Consider the following 27,078-nt stretch of genomic DNA (forward strand, 5'->3'; position numbering starts at 1 on the left):
GCTCATTTTGCATTTGAACCAGGGGCCCCCAGTCCGCCTGCTCTGGCCCCAGAGCTGACCACTCACTGTTTGCTGCACTGGATCCATCGGTCCCCGTCCCTCCCGCAGTTGCCTTTCTCGGTGCCTTCTGTATTCAGCTTTTCATAACAGAATTTGTCAGATCCTGAAGCCTCTTTTGGAGAGGAGCAAGAAAAGAAAATTAATCTTAGTTCTCTGTGTTACCCTTAACCAGTCATGTGCCAGTGAACATTTTAACAACTGGTTCTCCAGAAAAAGGGGAAAAAAATTCCTGATGTGTGTGGCATTTGCCAGTTTCTACGGTGTAACACATAGCTAATTGCAAACTACGAATGCGATGTTGACTGGACTCAAAAATTTCTGAAAATCTAACAAATGGCCTTTGAAAGCTAATTCAAGACAGCTCCAATATACCACTCTTTTTAGCTTGGGAGACATTTATTTCCAATGTTGGTGGGTTTGAGGGTGGGACGTGGGATTAATCAGGTTTTAGTGAAATGACATACAGAAAACTAATAAACACGCCTAATTCTGCTTTCTATGTACCAGGAAGCGTTACAAAGTCTTAGCTCACTGAGATTTTCTGTTGGCACATGAATTTTGATACTTAAACCTTTTTAAAAGACAAATATGTCTCTATTATCTTTCCCTTGTCAAAACTGAAGCACTGAAAGTAAATCTTTCAGTTAAATGATGTTTTCCAAACACTGAAATCACTTGTGCATGGGTCTCCTAGTCTCCTTCAGTGTGCTGTGGGGTGACCCAGCCTCTGCCGGTGAGGCAGAACAAACCATTTCTCTCTCTTCCGGTCTGGCCCTGGTGACCCAAAGTTCACTGGCGAGGCACCGCAGACGTCAGAAAGAGACCACGTACTAACACGGAGAGGAGGTACTAAGCGCCTGACCGTGTACTCAAATCTCTGTCTGCATCTCAGGGAGTACTTGTGTTTCTTCACTTCAAACTGAGATAATCAATTACAGAATTGAAAGAAAAAAAAAAAAGGTCTGGCAAATCCCTGGGGGAAAAGAACAGGAAGCTAACTTGAGGGGCGAATGTGAAACCCAAAGTACAAAGAGAATCACCCCAGCGGCTGAGTAACCAGCAGACCACTGCAGTCAACCCAACCTCTGCAAGTGGATGGAACAGCCCTTCTCTCACAGCCTCAGTCACAGGACGACACTGATGACGAGTCCCCCACGTCAGCATGTGTTTGCTGTGGTTTTGTGACTAAGATTCACTGTTCTCTTCAGCCTTTTCTGAATTAAAAAATAAAAAAAATCACCCCAAGATGTACATCTCTGTCAGCAAGACTGGCAGCAGAGACTAATGTTAGGAGAAGCCTGTGTGTGAGCAGCAAGCAGGAAGAACGACCTACTTGTCCCCCAGATGTACTGACACTGGTTGTCCCGGGTCTTGCACTCCCCGTTGTAGCAGCGGCCCTGGGGACAGAACACACGCTATGAGGCCCACCGAGCCCGTTCCCTTTCCCCCAGATTCTCACTGCAAGGTTCCCTCTTCATTGCTTTACGCAAGGTTTGTTTTCTTTTTCATTCGGTTCCCTAATATTTTCACAGTGAAACTTAGCATCACAAACATCTTAAGAGAAGCAGACGAGTAACAGACAGAACCAGAAACACAGATCTCATAATACGGCTCTTTAACTCCAAACTACTCATCTAAATTTTTAAATCTTACAGAAAACAAAAATTGCTACATTTCTTTGGGTGCTACCAAAATGATTTTTAGGTTCACTTGCATGTGAATGGTTAGGTTAGAACATGGCTTCAGGGGAAAAAAAACAACCACGTGACAACAGATTGCCGTATTTTCCGGTAACAGGCAGGCTGAAATGATTAAAGATGGTCACAGCTCAATAAATTAGATTCCTAATTCTTCAGCCATTGTATTTTTTTCCTCACCCTCAATCTGGGCAGTTTGTCACCAGAGACAAATACAATATGTATAGTATTTTAGACCATACGAAGCAACTCTGAATTACACCACTGCAATAATTTACTGTTGTTTGAGTTGCAATTTCCCGTCAAAATTACAGTTATCAAAAAGAAAAAAAAAACAACTTGAAAACTAATCTTTTAAAAATCACGTTTAAAATCTATAGCCCGGCATACCTGATTTTGATTGCATGCATATCCATCTTGTTTATGAAGATTTGGTGGGCACTGAAAAATATAATCTTTTTAATTAATGTTCAGAATAAGTACCTTCAAATTATGTACATAATATATTAAAATGCAAGCATAGTGAATATATCATTAGGAAAACATGAGTAACTCCTTAAGTAGGTTATCCAAATTCATTTTCCAATTATTGGTAAAAATAAATCAATTAGGTCCATGCAGTGGGTGCTTTTTTATGTTTTTCCTGTTTTCCATGAGAGGGACTAGAAAAATACATTCACTTGCGTATGGTGGAGTTAAAAGTAGAAGGGATTAAAGTGGACAATAAAGGGAATGAATCAACTTGTTTCGTAGGCGTGGACACACTCAGAAACTAATTTACAAGACCTCGCTCAGCTCTGTGAAAATGTCACATCTCCACGTGACACCCATGCCACTCAGCTCTGGGCCACATTACTGAGAAAGAAGAAACACCCTGCCTTTCAACTCAGTGTAAGTGCTGTATCTCCATTACATTTCTGACCTCTCGGACTGCAGACTTGTTACCAGAACAATCGTGATGTGATGGTTATTTCTTTTTCAGGTCTAGTTGTCAAACCATTTTTTTAAAGTACACTTTATTTTCCCTCAATGTTACCGTGAATAAATTAAAGTTTTTACTCTGTGCATTTTACTCACCATATTTAAGAGAGCTAAAAAAAAAAAAAAGCTCAAGTCAAAGGCTCTGCTACAGTGTTCAAAGCAAATATGAAAAAGGGGAAAAAAACGCATGGGTGTAGCAAGTGAACAAGAAACACAGCAATAGCCACCAAGGTCCTCCCTCCATTTTCACCTTCTCAGTAAATGAGAGTTCCATTCTTTCCACTGTTTAGGTCCAAAACCATGGAGTCAGCCTGTGTTTCTCTCTTTTTCTCACACTCTCCTTCTAGTCTATCAAATCCTGTTAGCTCTACCTTCAAAATGCCATCACAGTCTGACCACTTTCCTCGCTCTCCGCTGCGAACGCCTGGTCCACCCCAGCGCCATCTCTCTCCTGGATTACGCCTCCCCCCTAGCCTCCTCGTAGTCTGTACTGCTACCGGAGTGTCCCTTTAAAAACCTAAACCACAGCATGTTGCTCCTCTGCTCACTGGCTTCCCGGTTTACTCACTGGCCTTTAAGCTCATCATGATCCACTCCGATGCCGCCCCCGCCATCAGCTCTCCAACCTCATCCCTACTTACTGCCATAAATATCTGACTCTACAGAAACCTTCAGGCAGGCCGCCACCCCACAACTATATCTTTGCTCTTCCTCCAAACTTCCCCCCAGATTTCTGCCTGGCTTGCTCTCATTTATTTTTTTTTTTCAGGACTGTTCAACCATCAGCATCTCAGAGAAGGCTTCTCTAACCATGTTCCTCAAAACGGTGACCCCCTCCCCTATGCTGGCATTCTCTGTTCCCAGTTTCTTGGTTTTTTCCTTCTCCTTAATACTTAACTCCAACCTAGGATTCGTATATTGTACGTATTTGTTTCTTGCCACCATCCTCTTGCGAGCTCCGTGCAGGCAGGGATTTTCTGTCCCTGCCGCCTCCCAAGCATCTGGAACAAAACTGGGCTCAGTTATTATTGAGAAGGTGCTCAATGACTATTGACTGACCGAGAAAATAAATAAATGACCCACGTAGATACAATTAAGTTATTCTATCCAGCAACATCAAGCTGTGCATCAAGTTCGCTACAGAAAGGTAACAGAACTCTCTTAGAATCGCTAAGAAGCAGGAACTTACTGAGGAACGGGATGAGATACACGGCTCTGGTTCTACATCTCTCCAAAGAACAACCGACTCTCATGTCCGCTTTCATTACGACAGCTTTTCATTCATCCTGATGGTGACGACTCAAAGGATATCTATTCACAGGGTGTCATTTATAAGCATGCAAACTCAGCAGACTGGGCCAACTACACAAAAACTTCCATCCAAACCCACTCAAAAAACACCATCATCATCTTATTTATCAACTAACAATAATTACTCACTCCAAGATGAACACAACCACACTGAACAAAATGCAAAATGAACGTTGCTACTAGCATAGGCACATCAGGGTCTAAAATTAATTTGTCAGATTTGACTTCCGTGATGTTTCAATAGGAAAAAACTAGTAGACTTCTTTATTAGCAACAACAACAAAAAGCTCTTACTGTAAACTGTCAGAGCTACACGGAAGAAGATTTCTAATCAATTATTTTTTAGTTTAGGCTAATAAAAGCCAGTTGCTTATCACTCAAATGTTTAATAAGGGAAATTAGGGGATGTATAATGTCCTCTGGAGACATTTAAAAGAGAAGAACCATGAATCTATGTACTTTATTCTGCCTGTGAGCAGAGCTCTGGATTCAGTCTCTAAATGTCATTTGAGCCCCCAGTTGTATGCTGTGCAGGAAGGTCAAATTGAGGTGGGCTTCCACAGTGCGACAGCCTTCAGCTGTGCTCATTTTAAGTTAGGTTATGCTCCCATTTTGGTGACATATTTCATAGTGCTAACAAAACATATTTCCTACACCTTTCAAAAATACCTTAATTAGATCATCCAGTATTGTCTGCCCAGGATTTCTCTCAATAACACAGGTATTATTTATTCTGTTATAAATTGTGAAAGTAAAAAGCAGCTCAGAGGCATCAGGAAATGCTAATATCAAAATTGAGCAAAAACATACTATGCAATAAAAGAGATAAAGTCAAAACATGGCCAATGATACTGATTTGCAGGGATGCAGAGACTCTCAGAGATCCCATTTTCTTAATCATTATTAGTATCAATTATATTCAACATTCACTGCCTCTTGCAAAGCAGAACAATTTGGGGGTGGGGTTAACTCCTTCTCCTCCATTTACTGATTTCAGGTTCATTCTGGTCATACGAGGAAATTATTACTAAAGGAACATGCTAATCTAATAGGCCACTGGGAATTAAACAGTACAGTTTCCACCTTGGACACATGATATAAAAAGAAACTTTTTAAAATTCAGACAATAGAATATTAGGTTGAATACAGAGCCCTCATTATAAAAACCTTATTTCCAGCGAAGTCTGTGGCAATTCAGGTGTTAAAGGTTGAAATGGAAAAATCTGTACTAAAAAAACTGAATATACAGACTCAACACCATACATGATGGTTGCATTATTCTACAAAATCAAAAATATAACTCAGTGAAACAGTGTATCAGCAATGTCAGTACACTCGACACAAAACAAAGAAGTCACAATTCTTACATTCTGCACCTATAATATTTAAAAAATCAAAGAAATGTGTTTACATGTTTATATATAAGAACAGATATGCATAAAAATCACCAAAGAATAGCCTGAACATATTTCACTGTACCACATTGTATGCACCGTATCTACTTGAATTGAGCTTCAGATGATATGTATCAAAAACTTTCAAAAAGGTTGATTAGGAACTTTTGTTTTTCTCTCTTCATGTTTCCTTCCAGGGAGGGGAACGCAGGGTCACTCCAGTTACGCTCTGCTCCTGTACTCACTTCTCCAGGCAGGTAGAGTGATGGTTAGTTGATTGATTGACTAGCTGACGAACTTGAGAAGAATAACCCGACATCCTGGCTCTGTTCTGTCCTCCTTCTCTTGTCCACTCACATAACTCATCCTGTCTCTACTGCTCCTCCATGGCATTCAAGGCAAGGGCCACCTCTGCAAGGAGAGGTAGTCCAGACCCAATTCTGTCAATAACCTGTTGCTGCAGCCTGAATCTGGGATCTATAAAGAGGCCCATTTAGCCCTCACACTAAGCTATGGCTTTCAGCTTGGCTATCTGCAATAACAAGAATAATATTTTGGCCTCAACTGTACTCTACTGGGACCCCTCATAAACCACAATACCTGGCAATCGGTAATTCCACGCCTGAGAACTCATCCTTAAGGAGCTAACCCCAAACAAGAAACCCTCTTAAATGTGCACAAAGATGTTCATGGCCATAATTATAACAATGAAATACTGCCAACGATCTAAATATCCACCACTGGGTACAGAAGTGACTGTTAAATCCACCTGACAGACTTTCATGCAACTGTAAAGAGGATATTTATAAAAACAGTTTAACAGTATGGGGAAAACACTCTGGAAGTAACGTCAGAATAAAAATGAATGTAGGACGAAGTCGACAATTCTCACCAAGCCCCAACCTGCCTGATTCCTGACTTCCTCTCTGGATTGTTGTCGCTACGACCCCCAGCTATCCCTGCTTTCATTCCATCTCTTGAAGAAGCTGTGCTTCCGTACTCACTGGGTTTTTGTTCACATATTTGCCATTTTCCACCCAGCAGAACGCACACGCCATGAGAGCAGGGACTTATCCATCCCAATTCCTCCCCATCCCAACATCCCAATTCCTCCCCATTCCAACATCCACAGCAGTGCTTGTCACAGAGCAGGGGCTCCACAAATGTGCATATGAATGACAAATAAAGACTTAGAACAACGCGATATTAATGTTTAAAAACGTAAAAATTTTAACAAGAAGGAATGCATGCCAGAAGGCAACCTTAATTTTAATGTGATCATTTTAGCGTGAAGAAGATCACATCAAAGCATGTGGCCATGAAGCCAGGGCTCCGTAAGTGGGATGAGATAGGGACAGAGCTGAGAAAGGGGGATTCTACCCCTAATCCCAGTTCAACCACAGCAGTGCTATTCTTCCCAGCTCTCCACATTGGGCTTCCATTCCAACCTCTATTAAAACACAGGGTCTTGTGGCTTTAAAACAACTGAAAATTGTACTATGAGTGTTTTAGCAGTGTGAACGTCCTGTTTTAGATGTGGGCATCAGGAAAGAAAAAGAAATTAGTTGGATATAAACGATATAAAAGGAACTAATTATGACAGGGAAATTTGAAAGAAAAGAGATTTTTAGGTGCCAAAAACCACAATACACGTCCCTAAAATAAAGGCATGGTGGAGAGCTAAAAATTACCAGAAAACAAAGCAAAACAAAATAAAAAACAAGGAACCGAATTATATCCACACATGTAATCCAAACTGAAAGCTTTAAAATAGGTATTTGTAAGTCAGATGTATTACCTAGAACTCAGTGTGCCATACCTGGCCGGAGTCTCCTGTGCAATATTCAGTGATATCACACCCATTCACAGCATCCCGACATTCATACCCTCGTGGTTGAAACTGCAAATCAAAACTCAATTATTAGGAACTAGTATGAATTAACATTTCAAAGAGTTAACATTCTCATAGTCACCAACAACCATGACACCCTCTCACAGCCAGCACCAAACTCTTTTTGTGAATTAGCAAGATAGTTCCAGAATAGAGACAATGCCCAAATACCACTCTCTGTAGTAAACGTGAATCATTAACCAAGGCATTAAATGTTCAGATTTCAAAATCCACTATCTCAGAGTATTATTTTTGGAAATCAATGTAATGGCAATTATGTAAAGAAGAAACACTGGGGTGGCTTAAGACAAAAGAGCAAATCAGTAAAATATAAACATTTAGGCTCTCTCTGAAGACTGATATGCACACTCAACCTGCACTAATTTACCTATTAGCTTGGATACTAGCCTAGCGTTAGCTAAATACACACAATCCGATTTCACTTAATTCATATGAATTCCCTTCAGTGCTGCCAATGAATGTCTACTGAATACATGGAATTTTGTTTGTCTAGGAAGGGCAGGTGGTTAAAAAAGATGAAGGAAAGAATTCATCATCTTCAAGCAATTTATAATTTGGTTGCTTAATATAAGGCAAGTACAAACTAAGCTAGAATCTTCTAGAATACTATATACATAAAACCCCTTTGGTATTGAATACAAAAAAATCATATAATTTTATGGTTTTAAAGAATATTAGAGGTTTTATAGATGAAAAATGGAAGATTTTAAAATGACTTTTTAAAAATAACTGGAAGGGTCTCTAATGATGGAAGCAGCTATGTGTACACACACACACAAGTTGTGCACCTACACATATACATACATACATACACATATTACTTCCTTATCTAGCTTTCTTGCCTTTACAAGGGATTTTAAAAATTAAATGTGAAAATATGAGCACGAGGTTTTATGCTCAGGGTCTAAAATAAATTAGGGTGAGTTTTAAAGAAACATGTTATAAGTAGGGCATATAATGAAAAGGACCATAAGAATTGCACCTTCCCTTACATAAAAAAGCACTAAATTCCTTAACCTGAGATATCTGGTTTTCTTTAATTAACAGTAATCTTTTGATGTTCCAACTACCTGGTCTTAGTTGCAAAAACTCATGTATCCTGGCTTCTACCTTGCCACCTTGGAGCAGTCCCTCAGGGTGATCTGAGAGGCTGTCATCCCAGGCTTAAGTCCTCAGAAATGTATAATAAAACGTAACTCTCAGCTTCTAGGTTGTGCGTTTTACCTCAGTTGACAATGGTTGGTAGTGAATCGTAGTAATGATCACTGTTAAAATCCACAGAATTTGGGCCGATTTCTTGATTAAAGTTGCCAGGATACTATGCAAAGGGTCAAGCAAATTTATGAGAAGTTACAAAAATGCTCCATGCACGCCTTGCGATATTCGGCTAATGTGTCAATGAAAAGAAAGACGGAACTGCCAAAGAACTCACGAGACAGGAGGTATTGTTACAGCAGGGCCCGTCGCTGCAGTGGGCCCCGTTGGAGAGCGAGCACTTCTTACAGCACAGTCCATAGCATTCCTGGAGAAAACACTTCAGTGAGTAAGTAGGAAACCCATCTGCTGGTCTTTCAACAGTCCCTCCATGTGTGACTCAGCATAACCCACATGAGGAGATTTAATAGTAAGCAAATATTTTAGGAGTTAATCACTTTAAGCACTGAGAGAGTCCTTCCTGCTATGCTTCTCAGCAAAGTATGATCTCAGAAAGGGCTTCTCTACCAAGAAGCAAACTTAATTTTTAGCAGGCGCCCTATCCTCGGTTAGCTATATTACAGTCTTAATACTCAACCTAGTTTTACAAAGACAGAAATAATATACAACACAGAAAGAATTTTCATGATTTCATAAAACTTGTCCAGGATGAATATGAACTATGAATTTTTAAGAGATAGGGAAGCTGATTAGAAGAATCCATTAGGTCTTTTCAGACAGGGCCATAAAGACGTAATTAATTCTACCGTGTCTGAGCTAGGATTAAGTACTGATGACAGAGCTCAGAAATAAAGGCAGTAAGACCACAGTGAATGACACTGAAGGCTTCTCACTAACGCCATACTTGTTTACTCAGGTTAGAATCCACAGAATTTGGGTAGATTTATTGATTAACGTTGCCAGGTAGAAAAGATCTTTTATACCTACCACATGGATTCCACAATCGCATTCCTCCCCAGCTTCTACATATCCATTTCCACATTCTGTGGGCTCAAACAGCTGAAAGGGATTAGAAAGATAAAGGGAGAACATTTTAATTTATCACAGAAAATCAACACACCAGTCAGGCTACATACCCAGCCCTATAATCAGCTATCACGTGATACCCTTCTATGATGGGTTGTTATGGCCTCTTACAAATATATCTGTGTGAGAAACACTGTTCATTTATTAATAACACTTCGAAAGAACCGATTTTAAATGGGGTAATAGTTCTTGGAGGAGTCCCTGGTGGTAGGCTCCAGAGATGACCTCTATCATTAGAGTTACTTTTTATAGAGATAAGCTGTCAAGAGGAATAGATCACTTTTCATATTAGCTAATGGAGCTAAAATGCATTGCTAATAAGGCTCACAGATACCTAATTTGCTGATTTATATCTAAGCAGCTGAGAAGATATAAAAACTGTCAAAAAGATAAAAATGCTTCAGTCACAGCTGAATGTGATATACAGCATCAAATAAATGCAAATAAACTTAGGGGAAAAATGATGCTGGAAATCCATGCCCATCATTCTCATTGAAAAGAAACTGGCACTGCCTGAAGCATATTAAGTAAATGTGCAGACTTACACACAGAGGTATAGAGATTTCTCAGTCATTCCTGGAGCAATAGAAGAGTCAAATTTCTAGAATAACCCACCCTACTGGTGCTATGAACTTGCTGGCCAAATAAACTACACTACCGAACAATTGTTGAGGCAGCTGATTATTAATAAGAAATATTTCTATTCCCCATCACCTGGGGCAAGACTTCTCTGTGTATGTCCATAACACTTAGGTAGAGGCTGGACCGGGACATCCCCGCCCAGAAGCTCAGAGCCATGTATATGAGAGGGAGAAAGAGACTCCTCTCCCAGCAGCAGCACACACCCATGGAAGGGCTGCCCTCCACTGAGTCTACCCCAGAAAGACCTGATCCTCCTTCTACTTCCAGAAAAAGAAAACTGGTATCAGAAGCAAGGAAGGTTTTCCGGATGCTTGGGTGGCGGCTTCCCCATGGGAAACTCCAGTGACTAAAATCACCAGTCCTCATCTCTGTGATACTTCGATCAGCAGGGAGGAGAAAATGGAAAAGGGAAGGGCAGGCTGGACCACGAGCAGGGCTCTACGTCAGGCCTCCCGTGTAACCAGCTGTTGGATTTCATTCTCAGGACTGTTCTTCCATCCTGAGACAGGTCACTGTCACAAACCAGACAGAAAACATGGCAGTGAAGAAGGTTCCCAGAGCACAGAAAAGACGCACATGGATAATGTGAAAATAACACATGCATACATACATTCACTGACTAAAAAGTCAGTTCTTTGATACATACATACAAACTATTCCACAGGAATTGACAAAGGCTTTTAAAAAATCATTCTACTTTGTTGTTTAAAAAGAAATAGTTCCATATTCACTAACTTTTAAGATTGAAAATGCACAGCTATTTTTATTTAGTTTTCCAAGTTATTGGAATAATTTTCTTCCTATTTACAAGCAATTTCAGAAGTGTAGTGATGAATCCTTATACACACACTAGAGGTTTTAATATTTCCAAACAACTCAGTCTTGTTTTTTTCGAGCATGATGCTTATAATTAGCTGGTAAGCTGCAAGGCAGGTAAAATTAGCCATGTACATTAATTCAGAAATGCCAGCAGCTCACATTAATTCATTATTCCTCATTGCACCCATTTTAAACACTCCGAAGTTTTCAGGTTTCTGAGGCATTGAGATCAATGCCATGAAAGGCAGGTGGCTGAGTTTAAGATGCTAGGTCACTTTAAAATTCCTGTTCCTCTCTCTGCAGCCTTACTGAGATTTTATACAGATGTCAGGCATCAAAGTATCATTCCTAATTTAGCAGTATCATTTAATTATGGGGATAGCAATAAATTATTCTGTCAGTTATCCACATTAGTCACTGATTTTTTTAAGGCTAACAGGATTTCACTGCTCTCTCAATTTGCAGAATATTAAAAATTCTGTATAGCAAATGGACTATATTTGACTTATGATGTAGCATCTTAAAAGGAAATATGAAATGTGCAATGTTAGAATTTCTATGCCATCTGCTAATTTGTATTAGTCCTGTCTTTTTGCCTGTTGAGCAACTTGGACTCCAAACATGCTACTTTAGGTCCACAGTCACTTATCCAAAAGATCTATATCTGGTGACTTTAAGAATTCTGGCTCGGCTAGATTTTAGAAAAGAGAGAGAGAGAGAAAGGAAAAAAAGAAGGAGAGAGAGAGAAATAAGAGAGAAGGAAAGGCCAAGAAGTTATTACACCCCTAGAGGGAATGCCAAGGGGAAACAGAATTTTTGTCAGAGAAATGGGCTAAAGTTATATAGCTTAATCTAAACTATTACCTCTTAGCAGCAGGGTGAAAACACTAACACGAACATTTCAAAGCTATTTTAACTGAAGGATTGTGTTTTTCTGGAGGGGAGAGCTGAGGCGGGGTGCAGCTAGCACCAAAACACCAGAGCTTCAGAACAGTGAAATGATGGTCTTGTCATTCATTTAAACAGGACTCAATCCTCAACACGATAAAGACTTCTGTAACTAAGTATTAATCTGATTGAAAAGAAACCTGCTTCCCAAGACAAGTATCTGGCATTTGGCATAGTTCCACTGTAAGAAAAAATTGGAGAAACAACTGCACTTTCTAAGTTACTAACCTTTGTTGGCCTGTTGAAAAGACAGGCTCCACCCCCTCTCTGTAAAAAGTCTTTATACTCCAAAATGCTGCATTTTGAGAACTTTCTGGAATGGGATACCCTGAGGAAATAAAGAATTGATTACATAAATGATTTACCAAAAGCAGTCATCAGCGAAGAAAATTAAATCCCTTAAACTGGAACAAAATGATCACTGTGGATCCAGATGATCCCACACAAATTTTGACAAGGCACTTCTGTTCAAACTGCCAAGTAAGTGTGTGTGGTAGAGCTTGTAAAAATAGTTCTTCAAGGAAAATCACAGATTTGGGGGCCGTGTTACAGCCCCCTCAGCCGTCAAGCCCTTTTGTGCTCAGGCTTCGAAAAGGTTCTGAAAAGTTCATCACAAAACTCCTTCATGTAGGCTGTGTATTAAAGTGCGGTCACTTTTATTTGCCCTGTCTCAGTCAAGACAAGCACTTTTCTTTAGCCTCTGTCCTGCGTAAAAGGAGCTCGGAAACCAACTGGATTTTACTTTGGTTCCCTCTGGGTTGTCTCCAGGTGTGGGACCTTTCTTGGTAGGCTCCAGTCTTTTTTATCGATGGTTGTTCAGTTCAGTCAGTTGTGGTTTCGCTGTGTTCGTGAGAGGAGGTGAGCTTACGGTCCTTCTACTCTCCCATCATGACCAGATCTCTAGATTTTACTTTGGAGGAGGGAATCGCGAAGGTCCACTGGTTAAAGATTATATAATGCAGGCTTCAGCAGCACAACTGAGGTAAACAAGGAAACCCTAAAGAGCTGAGTTAGACTATGTATGTTTTCAGCGTATACACACAGCCAAGTCAGAGTTAGGGTAGGCTCCTTCTGAATTAGCATTAGGTAACAGCTCCTTATTCTCAACCTCAAATACTGTTTGGTGATATTCATGATTTAGCAGGATTATAATATCAACCTCTCTGTGGGTTAATTAATTACTATCACTACGCCAGTACATGGGGGAATATTATACATGTGGTCAAGGTTAAACTGAATCACGCATTGATTCCTTGGACATATTTGTCAGTGTAGAGAGTTCTAGGTCACTTATTCTAGGATGCAGTCTGATAGTTTTATATTTCCTGATGTATGAGGGTAGTGATCTCTTACAAGAACTATGCAGAGATGTATACTTGAGAAAAACATATTAACTTTAAACAGTTTTATTCTGTCCTATGGGTGGTTAGTCTAAAAACTCATTTAGAAATTGGAAGTTTAGAAGACAGAAGACCTCTCCTGAGAGAACCAATATTACAAATGGTGTTACCGTCCTATAAGAGTCCTCAACAAAGCCTGCTTAAGCCATAATGTTGCTGAACTATGGTACCCTAGTTAGGGGAGCATGAAAGTGGACAGCTTCAAGCTTAAACCACACTTCTAGGAACGTGTGTTCTAAACTAGCAGGCATAATGGCTGGCTCCTGCTTCGAGCCCTCGTGCTCACACTCCTCCTGTTCCCACGAGCTGGGCTCCTGGTGTGAGAAAAAGAAAAAGGAAGGGACTGTGTGTAAGTAGGTCAGGGCCTCCGCAACTAGGGCTCATAGGATTGGGGCGTGATCAGAAATGGTGATGTGCTGAGCAGATGTCTGGCTTGGGCAGAGGAAGTAGGAGAGACACGTGAGTGAGGAAACCTCTTCCGTCTACTAGGCGTGGGCTCTAGCTTAGGGGGCCTTGGGGCAGCGGCTCCTGTGGGGAAGGGGTCCCTGGGAAAGAAGGCAATGTTTCCAGGCCTTGGTTCACAGATGCAGCGCCAACCCAGGGGGCAGCTGCTCTAGTTTCCAAAGTATCCACAACAGGAGAGGGGAGTTAGGTGCGGAAATGCTCAAATGCCTATCAGTAGAAGACTACCTAATTTAGACACAATAAATCTGTCTTAATTTTTTTTTAAAAAAGCTTTATTGATTATAAGCAGTATAGTACCATTTTTATTACAGTAAACATGTCTATTTATGAGTTCCTTAAAATGTAAATTGATGACTAAATTGGTTTTCACTGACAGATCACCAGCTTTTATCCGAAGTGTACTAAAAAATTCATGCCTCCACTAAACTTAGAAGCATTTAATCATGTGTTTCCTTTAAGGGTTGAGAGAAGTAGAAGTGGTTACTTTATTTTACTCCTATCACCAACTTTGAATAAAAAATTAAAATATAAAGTAAATTAGCCTTTTCATTTTTAAACATATGAAATACTGAATTATCGAATTTATACTAAGTGCTTAGCCTAAAAGACCAGTACCAGAGAGACTGTGTATCTAATTATACGCAGCAGTTTAAATACAAGGTTTATATCAAATACATGGACAATGAAAATTTACCCCGTTTCCTCCATGACGCAGCCACCCCAGGATTCTGTGCAGTCACATTCTAGTCCAATGAAACAACAAAAAGCAACAGAAGAGAAGGGAAACAACAAAAGTCACATCTTTAATTTGCATGGCAGCTCTTGAAATAATTCCTTATCACCAATTTCATGTCAAATAGGTACAGAATGAGGAGTCTCACCAAACAAAGTCTATTTCTTTTAAATCAACATTTTTTTAATCCTTTCCAACAGTGTAGCTTGGTTCATAAGATAACAGCTGCAAGAAATACAGTTGTGCCTCTCTTCATTTTTACAACTCGGAGAACTCAATTAAGTTTCTAGTTTCAATGTTTAATAAAAAAGTACCCTGGTCTAGAAATCCGAAAGCCTGAGTTTAGCCCAAGTTCTACCTGTTGAGAGTTTCATAGGCAAGTGACTTAGCATTTCTTGGGTCTCAGTGTTTCCACCTCTAAAATGGGAATGCATCTCTCTACCTATCTCCCAGAGTGGTTCTGGAGCTCACATGAGATGGCAGCCTGTGTGCTCTTTGGGAAACTGCAAAGCTCTCCTGTGCAAATGCAATGAGTCCTCATTGAAGTCCTGCTAACAGAGCACACTGGACATTAAAGAAGAGAATTTAATTTGATAGAGTCAAAGCAAGGATCAGCCAGAGACTTGACTAAAGGTTCAGTAAAAGACAGCAATCTAAAATAGAAGTGTAAAACCATCTAAATTAAATAACAATCATAAACTTAATGTAGATAGCATAGGTGGACATACTGGATATCGTGATGGGCTGTCCTTTTCATTTATTTTTTCCTATTCTCTTTTCTATGATAGACAAAGATATTTTTAAAGAAAGACTTCCAAATAGATTTTTCAAAATTCAAAGTTCAGAACAAATCTACCTAAACAAATGATTCACAAAGGAATAAATAATTTTAGGAAGGAAGGAACTATGTCAAGCTTTAGTAATGAACCCTACCTCCTACCCTAGTCCATCATCAACTCAGTAACATCTCTCAGCTGACCCCACCACTGGCCTCCTTCCAGCTCCAGGGTTTTCAAACAAGGCCATAAACCCGGTCCTACTTCTTTCTGGTTTTCAAGCATAGATGCCAGCCAGTGAAACCTGAATCACCTCCTTTAATGTGTATTACATGTTTCCCTGGGAAAGCAAATACTCTGAGCAAGGTATTAATATATGAAAGTTTGTGGAGATCTGCGAAATGACACCAAACTCAATGGACCCATAAAGTGATGACTTACTATGCCCTTAAAGGGAACCCAAAGACCCTGGATGTATATTTTGTTTCAAGTTCCCATAACACTGAGCATTAATGACAATTATTTGATAGTGGTCAAAGAAGTATTAAAATATGGGATAATATTAAGGTGGATTTTTGTCCTTTTTTCCTTTGAGGAGACTGGGGAGAGGGGAGACCTTTACTCCTGGCATCTGATATTTTCAGAAAGGGGAGTGGACTTCTACTCAATTCTCATGTAAGAGACTAGCCTGAGAGAATGCCTCAGTCTTCTTTCCACAGGATCATATTATGTGTGTGCTAGGCATTTTGCCTTCTGCCACAAAAATGTATTAGAAATTATATTTTACTACTGTGTTGGTATAAAGAGGACTATAATCCAGCTTGAATTTTATACTGATTTTAAAAGAAATTAAAAACTTTTATGGACCCCCTAAAATTACTATGGGCCTTTCTGCCACTCTGCCACTGGGATTTCAGCCCTGTCTTTCCATCTGCCTCTCTTCTGGTTAACGAGAAGAGTGACCTCTAGCACTCAGTGGCCATGTTTTCCTACTGGATGGGACCTGTGACTGTTTCTATTCCCTCTTGGCGCTGCCTGCCCAGTAGAGGAGTGTTATCCTCTATGACTGGCCTCTGATGGTACCAGGTGGGTAAGTTTAATGAGAGTTTGAGCTCCTTTTGACTGTAGACCTAAGCTATTTTCTTTTCCAACAGTACTTGTGATGGAGCCTCATTGATATATCTATACTCAGCTGGTTAGAACGTATTCACCTCCACCCACCCCAACATCCTGCAGTGTGAGAAAGAGTTGACCATGCCCTGAGAAACTGCGTATGAGTTTAAGGATTTTGAAAGGGACATTTCTATAACTCACACAGATTAAGAATTACCTTAAATTGCTCATTTTATCACTTGTTTAGAGGAAGGAGATACACTACAGTTAAACTATTACGACTTAGGAATGAAAAATATTTATTTATTGACTGGACATGCATTATACAGACAGAATGGCACATGAAAGTAAGAAGGTCAGTGTACATACTTGGCTTTCTGCTAGAAGGTTCCCATTGGATTCCCAGGTTTTGAGCCAGGCTCTGCGATAATACTTGTGCCACTGCCATTGGAAGACCATACTGTTTTTCAGAGTTGAAAGTGTGTGGGAAACATTTGAGAGAGGGCACAAAGCTAGTTATTATTTCTTAATCATTACCACATAACATCTCAGTTCCCTAAGTAGAGCCTCACAGCATCCAAAGACGGCACATGCTCCCGATCACTTCTTCCTTGCAATGGGGCCCAAGAAGCAGAAAGCCTCTCTTACTACGTGGCATCTCTCAGGACTTGGCGTTCTCACGTGGAAACATAAAATACAAGTCATAAAAGGCTGTGCCCCATTTCAACTCATACCAAACCAAGAATAAATTCAACTTACTACAAATCTGTCAAGCGAGGTCTCCACTGAAGGATGGCTATTGGGATGACCTGGTCTAATATAGTCAGCTATTGACCAAGCTTTAGATTTAGATTGAGTTGGTTTGACTTTTTGGGTGTGTTAAACCTAACATGGGCAGAAGAGCATAATAACTTTAAAAAAAAAAGTTATAGAGAAAGAATTAACAAGTTCATGAAAACTTATCTACAGACGCCAAAAATTCTCCAGGCCATTCTTTGGCTTGCGTTGGCCTGATAAATATGAAAGGCTATCATTGTGAAATGAAACAATATCTCTTTTCTAACATCAAAGACCACTTTGGGTTCTATTTACTAATACAAACCATTCACACTATAGTCTCAGTGTCATTATCATTCTAAACAGGCCTGAGAAGGGATGTAAACTAGGCCACAGGGAAGAAAGAGATCAGATGTACAGATAAAGCTCTACTTTAGGAAAATTGGTCACATTTACCTCATTCACACCAACTCCCCTTGTGCGAGAACAGACACCTCCAAAGTAACTCAGGCTGCTTCTCTTATAGTAGAATGTCACACGCCTTAAAAAAATAAGTGCTGTTAGGAAACCAATGGAGTGACCATTACAGTTCAACTCTCCCCAGGTATGTCTACTCTCCTACACTGAATATCCCAAACCAACCCTCCTTCAAGAAACCCAAAACTGTATTTTAAATACCTCTAAATGTAGGTTATCACACATACGTTTAGACTTCCACTAAATAGTTGAATGAGCATCAACTGAGCACCTAACTAAGCATCGCATACAGGAATTGGACACAAAGATAAACAGTCCGCAGCCCCTGACTTTTTTTCTAGTGGAGAATATCTAGCAGTTAGACAAAAGATTGATGATTGTAAATTGCTGATTAAAGACTGAGAGAAAAGTAAAGAGTAACAGCTGAGAAGAAAGGAAGGAGGACTTTGGTGGGTCTGGTTCCAGGACGGAGCCTTAGAGAACTGTCTGAAAACAGCTGAGCCATGAATGGGGAAGGGAACAACGTCTGGTATCAGAAGTAAGCAAGGCACCTCTCTTCCTTAGTGATGGAACATCAATTTTATTCAATAGTTCATTTCAAGAGACTCTCTTTCCAAGGTCCTACTGTGTAGCACTGGGAACTATATTAAATATCTTATATTAACCCACAGTAAAAAAGAATATGGACAGGAACATGTATATGTATAACTGAATCACTATGCTCTACCCCAGAAATTAAAACAACATTGTAAATCAACTGTACTTCAATAAAAAAAAAATTTTTAATTTCAAAAACTACCTTTCCTAGCCTCTCTTGCAGCTCAGTGTGGCCACTGTGACTAAGATCTAGCAAATGATTTGTTGGTGAAATTGCTGTGTGCAAGTTTTCAGGAAATCTGCTTTAAAGAAGCTAACTCAGCTGGAAGGAGGACCCTTCCATACTCCTCCTTGCCTGCCTGGCATTCCTGCTGCCTGTGATGAAGGCTGGGGTGCCAGCAGCTGTCCTGAATCATAAGCTGACCCTGGGGATGGCAGGTCTGAAGGTAGGGATGTCCTATGAAAGTAGATTTTATGACTGTGGAACCACCATCCCTACACTGGACAGCCTACTACTGCGCTTCTTATGTAACAGAGGAATCAACCTCAATCTTGTTCAGGATTGCTGTATTGACAGATAACCTAACTGATACAATAAAGGGATAAAGATCAACTTGAGGCCAAGGGATATAGGTACGTACGAGATGAGATGCACAGCATCCGCGTGCTGCTTGATACGCTGCCGGTATTTGGAGAATTCATGGAGCATCTGCACGGGGTTGGTGGTGATGTCAATATGATCCTTCTCAGTCCAGGTCTCTACAGCCACCAGGACAACCCTGGTATTAAGCTGCTCCTTGTAAATCTGAGGGTATACAACAGGACAGGTGCAGGAGGAAAACACTGGGTCAAACATGCACAATCAGTGATTCAGAGTCAGCGGAAGGACAGGAGGGGAGGTGAGAGGAGAACATGAGGTCAGAATTAGCTCATCATGGAGAATCTTCTTTTCCTTTCTCTTTTCCAAGAGCAAAAAGAAAGAAAGAACAATCACACAGCTCAGCCTCTCCTAAAAAGTTACTTCAATCTCCAATCCACAGATGTAGTGGCCAGGCATCTCACTAGGGGACATATGCGAGGGGCAGCACGATTCTACAGTCTGGACATAAATTCAAAACAAGGTTCAGAAAATCACCCTTTCAAACCTCACAGGAGATAACAGGTTAGAGCCTGATGCACCAGCTCTGAGTGAGTGCGGTATGACCAGTGACTGCCGCAGGACTGGAACGGATCACTAAATCCTTGGACAAGCACTAACACTGTGGCTGGCTTGCCCTTGGAAGCCTTGTTATATGAAAAGTAAACTAACACTGGAAGAGAATCAAGGCTCTGAGGCCAAAAGAGGAGAGAGCAAACTTAAATTATCCATACCACTCATAATATTTAAATTACAATTTTCTGTTCTCTTTCCTTTTGGTCCAGTAGCTAAATAATTCACACACACAAGCAATTTCAATGAATGTTGTCATTTCGTCCTATTTTCAAGCTAATTAAGAAAATAATGGATGATCTGAGAACACACTACAGAAAGGAAATACCCCCGTGCCTAAATCAAGCTGATGCTACAATGATTTTACAACAAGGAGTAAGTTCAGTGTTACATCTTTTTGAAAAAATTAGTCGGTCAGCTTCAGAACCTTGTACAGTAACCGAAAATAGAAATGACACTTTGCAAGATGTGATTCTGTTCAATCATGGTGAAATGACAAATACAGAGATTATACCAAGTAAACAGCTTGGGCAGGGGGAAAGTTGTGTTTAGTATTATCTTTTCCATATTCACTTATAGTTTTCCTTTGAAAAGACTGTCAAGAGCTGAAATGAAAAAAATTAATAAACCAGATAATAACTAACTTTAAGAATTTCAATCTTGATTCTATACGATACTGCATTCCTCTTTACCCATATTATGCTGCCCAGCTCTGCCCACCAGGTATTATATGTCATATGTTTACATGATTGGAGGGTTTTGGACTACTTGAAAGGCAGAAAAGAAGGTAGTCCTTTGGAGAAAATAAGTATCATTTAGATATTAAGCAATTTATAACATTTTTTCCCAGTTAGGAGGGAACATACAACAAATATCAGATAAATACATATTTAGCTGAACAAAATAGCACTTTACATTAGAATACACAAAACAGTTGGCTATATTTAATTTATGATTAATCAAATTGAATTATTTATTGGAACATGATGAACAATATTCACATTGATGGATTTCCTGTCTAATGCAGGAAAAAGGAGGAAAATCTTAACCATCATTCTCTGTAACTCACAAAATCAGAAGAGGGGAAAAAAATATCAGTAAGAAAGATTTATAGATTAGAAGCCTTTGTAAGAAGTTATATATTTTATTGTTTCAAATTAGTTTTATTTTGGGACTGCACTTAATTCTGTCATCTAGAAATAAAGTCCCATTCTTATGGGAACACTAGGAAAATAAATTTGGGCTCTTTTAAAAAAAAAATTGTATTGCTCATATTCTCCAAACATAATCCACCTAAGTCTATTAGTTCTGTCATATATTTAAGACAATAAGCTCAACTGATTACTATTAACAAAGTCTCATTTGCCAAGTTTATGTTATACTTTTTGGGAGCTAATTTTTTTCACTGTTTTTGTCCTCTATCGACTCTGGCGACAATAATACCTAAATAACGCGTAGAAGCAACGTCAATGCATTTTTGGGATTCCAAGAATAACTCAACAGTCCCCTAAAACTCTGATAACACTACTCTTTGTGAAGCAGACCATTCCACAGTTTCTTAGCCAGATGAGCTTAAGGACAGCATTGTTACTTTTGCCCCAGAAAGGACTAAAGCAACAAGTTAAGCAAACAGAGATATGGCATTCCGTCTCGGAGAAACAGGTTCAAGAAAACCAGGATACTTACAGAATCCACAAGGTTGACGACGGACTTTGCAAAGTTGTTCGTATGTGCATGAGAAGAGCGGCACTTCTTAAACTGGGGAGGGGGAAAGACAGACCAGTCACTGTCAAACCATAATACAATGGTGAATTTCAAAATTCTGTAAGCAGAAATCTCACGGCAATGGTAGCAATGAGGATTAAAAATACAGAATTTAGTTTGTGCCATGTTGGGTATGGCGGTGTTCTTATATTTTATTTCTCTTTTAGGCAGCAAAACTGTAACTGTCTAAAATACACATGATGTTGCAGGTAACAGAGAGGGTCTAGTGAAATCTGTGCAATCAACTTTACACCTGAGAAATAAGCTGCTAATTCAGTCTTAAAGCCTACAAAAGCAATCGTTTTTTTGTTTGCTTGTTTTCACAGAAATGAATTTCACCAGTGTATAAAGGGCTTAGATCAAGAAATTTGATCCCAACTGGACACCCTCCTCACTGTGTCACACTCAAAGATCAGGAAAAGTTCTGAGGCAGCACTTTAGATTCAGTCCATGATATGGCATGCATCTGTCCTATATGTTAGTATATTTTTTCAGAAGAATGCCTCCTCCAAACAAAGCCTTTTGCTTTTAAGAGCTCAAAGTCAGAAGTCAAAATAAGGAAGAGACAAAAAATAAAAATGAAGTGTGCTGCTAGTGTGCGGTAGTTTACAGTTATTTATGATCATTTAAGAAAATAAAGTAAATTAATAGAATAATTACATCACAACACCTGAAGGGCTACAGCTTTAGCAAGGAGCACTTGGCTTAATTTGTCTTTGAGAGAACATCTGAAAACTAACGATCCCACTGAAGAGGGATCATGCCCTCTGCTGAGGAAAAAGAAAAACATCCTCAAAACTACCAACTACTGAATCAGATTTGCACCATGTCTTTAAAATTTGACTTCAACTATAATTATTAAAATAATGCATCTTTCAGTGAGGGGGAGGGTATAGCTCAGTGGTAGGGTGTGTGCTCAGCAGGCATGAGGTCCTGGCTTCAATTCCCAGTACCGTCATTAAAAATAAATAAATAAACCTAATTACTTCCCCCCACCAAAGAAAATAAATATAAAATAAAATGAAATAATGCATCTTTCATAAAGATTAAAAATATTTCTACATTGGACAGAAACAGACTCACAGACATGGAAAACAAACTTACGGTAATCAGGGGATAAAGGGGGTGGGAAGGGGTAAATTGGGAGTTCAGGATGTGCAGATACTAACTACTATATATAAAATAGATAAACAACAAGTTTCTACCGTATAGCACAGGGAACTATATTCAATATCTTGTAGTAACTGATAATGAAAAAGAATATGAAAACAAATAAATGCATGCATATGTATGACTGAAACATTATGCTGCACACCAGAAATTGACACAACATTGTAAACTGACTATACTTCAATAAAAAAGAATGCAAATTTTTTTAAAAAGGAAATTTCCCCTACCCCCCAAAAATAAAAATAGAAATAAATATGTGTACATTGGAATATTATGACATTCTTTTTTTCTCCTTTGCCAACTTTCAGGCTATAAATTTGTCAAAACCACCTTCATTTCATTCTCTAACCCTGTTACTATATTTTTTAGTAAAAGGTGAAAGATTTATGTGATCTGAAGAGAAACCAGAGTATATAACCCTGTTACTATGTTTTTTAAATGAAGAATATGTCTTAATGCTTACATACATGATACACTTTTTTTATAGTACTGAGCATACTGACAACCCCTGATAAATGTGCAATAAATTAGTACTCTGTTATTAGCAGCATTCATTAATATATAACTATTCATATTGATAACATTTGCTATGGTGTGAATGTGTGCCCCCAAAATTCATGCTGAAATCTCAACCCCCAAAATGAGGGTAATAGGAGGTGGGACCTTCAGAAGGTGTTTAGGTCACGAGGGCAGGGCGCTCATCAGTAGGATTAGTGCCCTTCAAAAAGAGGCTCCAGAGAGACCCCCAGTCCCTCCTACGATGTGAGGGCACAGCACAACATTTTAACAGGTTTTTTTAAACTTGGCATAAACAAGTTGCTGTAAATAGCTTACCATTTCAAGTTGCCTAGCAAATTCCATGAGCTGAAGATTTTCAAAAGATATCTTTAAAAGTAAAAGCAAAAGTCTCAAAATTAAGTCTCACTGGCATGATGAAATGTTTTGAAACTAAATAGAGGTAGAGGCTGTGGAGAAAAGGGAAGCCTCCTACACTGCTGGTGGGAATGCAGTTTGGTGCAGCCACTGGGGAAAACAGTATGGAGATTCCTCAAAAGACTAGGAATAGACTTACTGTATGACCCAGGAATCCCGCTCCTGGGCATATATCCAGAAGGAACCCTACTTCAAAATGACACCTGTACCCCAGTGTTCATAGCAGCACTATTTACAATAGCCAAGATGTGGAAACAGCCTAAATGTCCATCAACAGATGACTGGATAAAGAAGCTGTGGTATATTTATACAATGGAATACTATTCAGCCATAAAAACTGACAACATAACGCCATTTGCAGCAACGTGGATGTTCCTGGAGAATGTCATTCTAAGTGAAATAAGCCAGAAAGAGAAAGAAAAATACTGTATGAGATTGCTCATATGTGGAATCTAAATAAATAAATAAATAAATAAATAAATACAAAACAGAAACAGACTCATAGACATAGAATACAAACTTGTGGTTGCCAGGGGGACGGGGGATAGGAAGGGACAGACTGGGATTTCAAAATGCAGAATAGATAAACAAGATTATACTGTATAGCACAGGGAAATATATACAAGATCTTGTGGTAGCTCACAGTGAAAAAAAATGTGACAATGAATATATGTATGTTCATGTATAACTGAAAAATTGTGCTCTACACTGGAATTTGACACATATTGTAAAATTATTATTACTCAATTAAAAAAAGTTAAAAAAAAAAGAAACTAAATAGAGGTAATGGTTACACCACATAGTAAAGGTACTAAATACCACTGAATTGTACACTTGAAAAAAAAGTCTTGACAAGAAGAAGCACACATCACAAAAAGAAAGGGAAAACACTACCAACCCCTATGCTGATGCAGTGCTGCTCCATATCTATTCAAACAAATTTTATTTTGCTTCTGAACGTTGATTTGTCCTTTTGGGATATGTCTTTTTATAGTATAATGGTCATGGATAATATGATATGCAAGTTTTAAAAGACGACAACTTTTAAAAACCTACCAAAATGTGATAAGTTTTTCATTTATTTCATATTTGTCATTTCGAAGTCTCTGATTTTCTTTTCAGAAAGACCACTCTGTCTGCTGTGAGGTGAGTGAATTAGAGAGGGTCAAAAGTGGGAGCAGAGAGACCTGCTGGAAAACTACTGCAATAGTCCAGGTTAGAAAATAATGAAAGCTGGACATCTGAACAGGATGTGGAAGGAAAGGGAAGAGAATAAAAGATGCCTCCTAGGTTTCAAACTCAAATAGCCGGCAGGTGGGGGGCAGGGATGGTGATGCCATTTAAAATAATGAGAGACTAAGGCAAGAGCAGTTTAGGCGTAGGGAACCAAGAGTTCTGACTCAGAAATTAAATGTGAGATGCTCGTTCAATACTGAAGTACAGATGTCAAGCAGGCAGGTGAGTATAAACTATGGAACTCAGAAGGCTAAAGTTGAGAGTGATGAATTTAAGTCAAGGATATTATTTGAAGATTGAAGTGGTCACTTTGGGGGAGAGTTATAGAAAGAAAAGAGAGCCCCAAGCCAAGCTATGAGGCACTCCCACAATTCTAGAGGCCAGATGTAAAAGGCTATGAAGAAACAGCCAGAGAGGTGAGAGGGTTGTGTCACAGAACTGAGAGATGAAGAAAATGTTCCAAATAGTTAAGAGTAATCAACTGCATCCAATGCTGCTGAGAAAGCATGTAAGACAAGGATGAAGAGTGACCAACAGATTTATTCACTTGAAATTCCACATAATGGAGTACCTAGGATTTACTAGGATCTATGATAAGCATTTCTCCTACAAAAAATATTTGCTCCTCACAACTCAGTGAGGTAGGTTTTATAAATGTGGAAAGTGAGGCTCAGAGAGAGCAAGCAACTTATCCAAGAGCACACAGCTGGAATTCAATGCTTAATCCAGGTTGACATGAGTGATAAACTTGTTCAGTTAACAAGTCATATAAAATAGTTTATGAGTATTTCTAATATATCATGATTATTAATGAGAATTCATAATTTGGGGGTACCTATAAATTACAGTGCTGTTTAAGTAAGGAAAAGCAAATGAGGTTTATAAATTGAAAAAAATTGCATTTTCATAATGTGTGAATTTATTGCCTTATATATAAAGATATAGCAACAATGTAAAAAATTGTTTTTCATGTACTTTAAAATATTTGAATTAATTTTCTATCAGAATAAGGTTTTTAACATTTATATTTAGCTTAAGTGGCTCAAAGAAATGTTTGAAGTTGCTTATCAAGGCTATAATTGGCTCACAAATTAGGTTCCACCAGCCAGCTGCTAAGATGCTTTATACAAAATCGAGGGATTTTTCTTTTCTAATTGAAAGCCACTGATAATATAGGATGCTTGTTCAAAATATGGTATCTGCATTTTTTCAGGAAGCCGATATTAGGTTACTCTTCCGAATTAAAGAGGTAAGCTTAAACGTAAATGTAAGCAAATGTTTCTATTTCCTGCATGAATGAGAATTTTACACACAGAGAAAAATGTGCAATCTCCTTTTATGATAAAACCTACTTTCACATTTTCCCATTACTGAAAATAATTTACATTTAAAATGCCAAATTTGCTTCTCCTTCCTGAACAAACACAATCCTTAAGATATTTGCTTTTTGGAGAAAAATTAAAATTAGAGCTTGATTTTCAACCTGGAGGTGACAGCTATCAAAATAACTGTGTGCTGCCTCATCTAGCGCAAAGATTATAAAATGAGTACTCTGGGTGGGATGATCATTCTAAAACCCAACAGCAAATCTCCAGATATTAAAACAGAGAGGACAGTTATTCCAGTCCACTTTTCCTTTCAACACGTGATCACATTCTGATCCATGTTCTGATTTACCCCTTCTTTGTGGCATTCAAATTCAAAAAACTATCTTCATCTCATATAAAGGACACCTTAAAAAGGAACTTTTCTCAACACTCAAAAGAAAAAAATCCTTACAAAATAATACACGTATTTGAGACTATTATGGACTGGAATGTAACCTGGTCTTAAAGGAAAAGGAATACATTTAGTTCTATTACCCCAATGTAATATTTATTTAAATGGTAGAAATCTTCTTAAGTAATTTCTTTCTACTTTAGGCATTATTAGCACTTAGAAACAAAAGATTGCTTTTTTTTTTCCATTTCCTAACATTTATTACCTTCAAACTCATCAGTACAAATTACAGTTCTTTTTTCTGGTTTCAAAGTTAGATGTACACATGCCTCATTCTCATTCATTTTAATAATAATAGTAATAAAACAAATTACCAAGATTTACCATTAAAAGATCTGGTAGCCTAAATAAGGTACTTTCATCACAGAATATATGGTATAATGTTTAGAAATTTTATATTTATGAAAACAATATTTTAAAGGAGGGTATTATTTTATTATTCACAAGACAAAGACAAGATTATTTAAATATTTCCCATTTAAAAGGATTAAAAAATAAATTCAAGATATATAATGTTTAAAAAATTATCAAGTTTCCCATTTGTAGAGTTACTGAAATCTGCTCTCTGATTGATGGCTTCATGTATCTTCCTGCTAGAGATTTGATGGAACAATAGATTTGGAATTACAAATTAGAAAACTTG

The 27,078-nt window shown here is 38.6% G+C and overlaps 1 protein-coding gene across 10 annotated transcripts in view; it reads right to left on the reverse strand.

The window, feature by feature from the left end:
• The window catches only part of ADAM23 (ADAM metallopeptidase domain 23), a 216,114-nt gene that overhangs the window by 28,225 nt on the left and 160,811 nt on the right, over positions 1 to 27,078 (reverse strand). For all 10 annotated transcript variants that reach the window (XM_072961392.1, XM_031678166.2, XM_015240053.3 and 7 more), the window contains 12 exons: positions 21,240 to 21,311; positions 18,985 to 19,148; positions 17,726 to 17,810; positions 16,862 to 16,952; positions 14,565 to 14,613; positions 12,234 to 12,333; positions 9,498 to 9,569; positions 8,788 to 8,877; positions 7,263 to 7,343; positions 2,148 to 2,198; positions 1,394 to 1,457; positions 67 to 172 (listed from right to left, as the gene is read on the reverse strand). In XM_072961392.1, coding sequence (XP_072817493.1) covers positions 67 to 172; positions 1,394 to 1,457; positions 2,148 to 2,198; positions 7,263 to 7,343; positions 8,788 to 8,877; positions 9,498 to 9,569; positions 12,234 to 12,333; positions 14,565 to 14,613; positions 16,862 to 16,952; positions 17,726 to 17,810; positions 18,985 to 19,148; positions 21,240 to 21,311 — 1,025 coding nt within the window. The remainder of the gene's footprint in view (positions 1 to 66; positions 173 to 1,393; positions 1,458 to 2,147; positions 2,199 to 7,262; positions 7,344 to 8,787; positions 8,878 to 9,497; positions 9,570 to 12,233; positions 12,334 to 14,564; positions 14,614 to 16,861; positions 16,953 to 17,725; positions 17,811 to 18,984; positions 19,149 to 21,239; positions 21,312 to 27,078) is intronic.

Source organism: Vicugna pacos, chromosome 5 (assembly GCF_048564905.1).
Source record: "Vicugna pacos chromosome 5, VicPac4, whole genome shotgun sequence".
NCBI classification, from domain to species: domain Eukaryota; kingdom Metazoa; phylum Chordata; class Mammalia; order Artiodactyla; family Camelidae; genus Vicugna; species Vicugna pacos.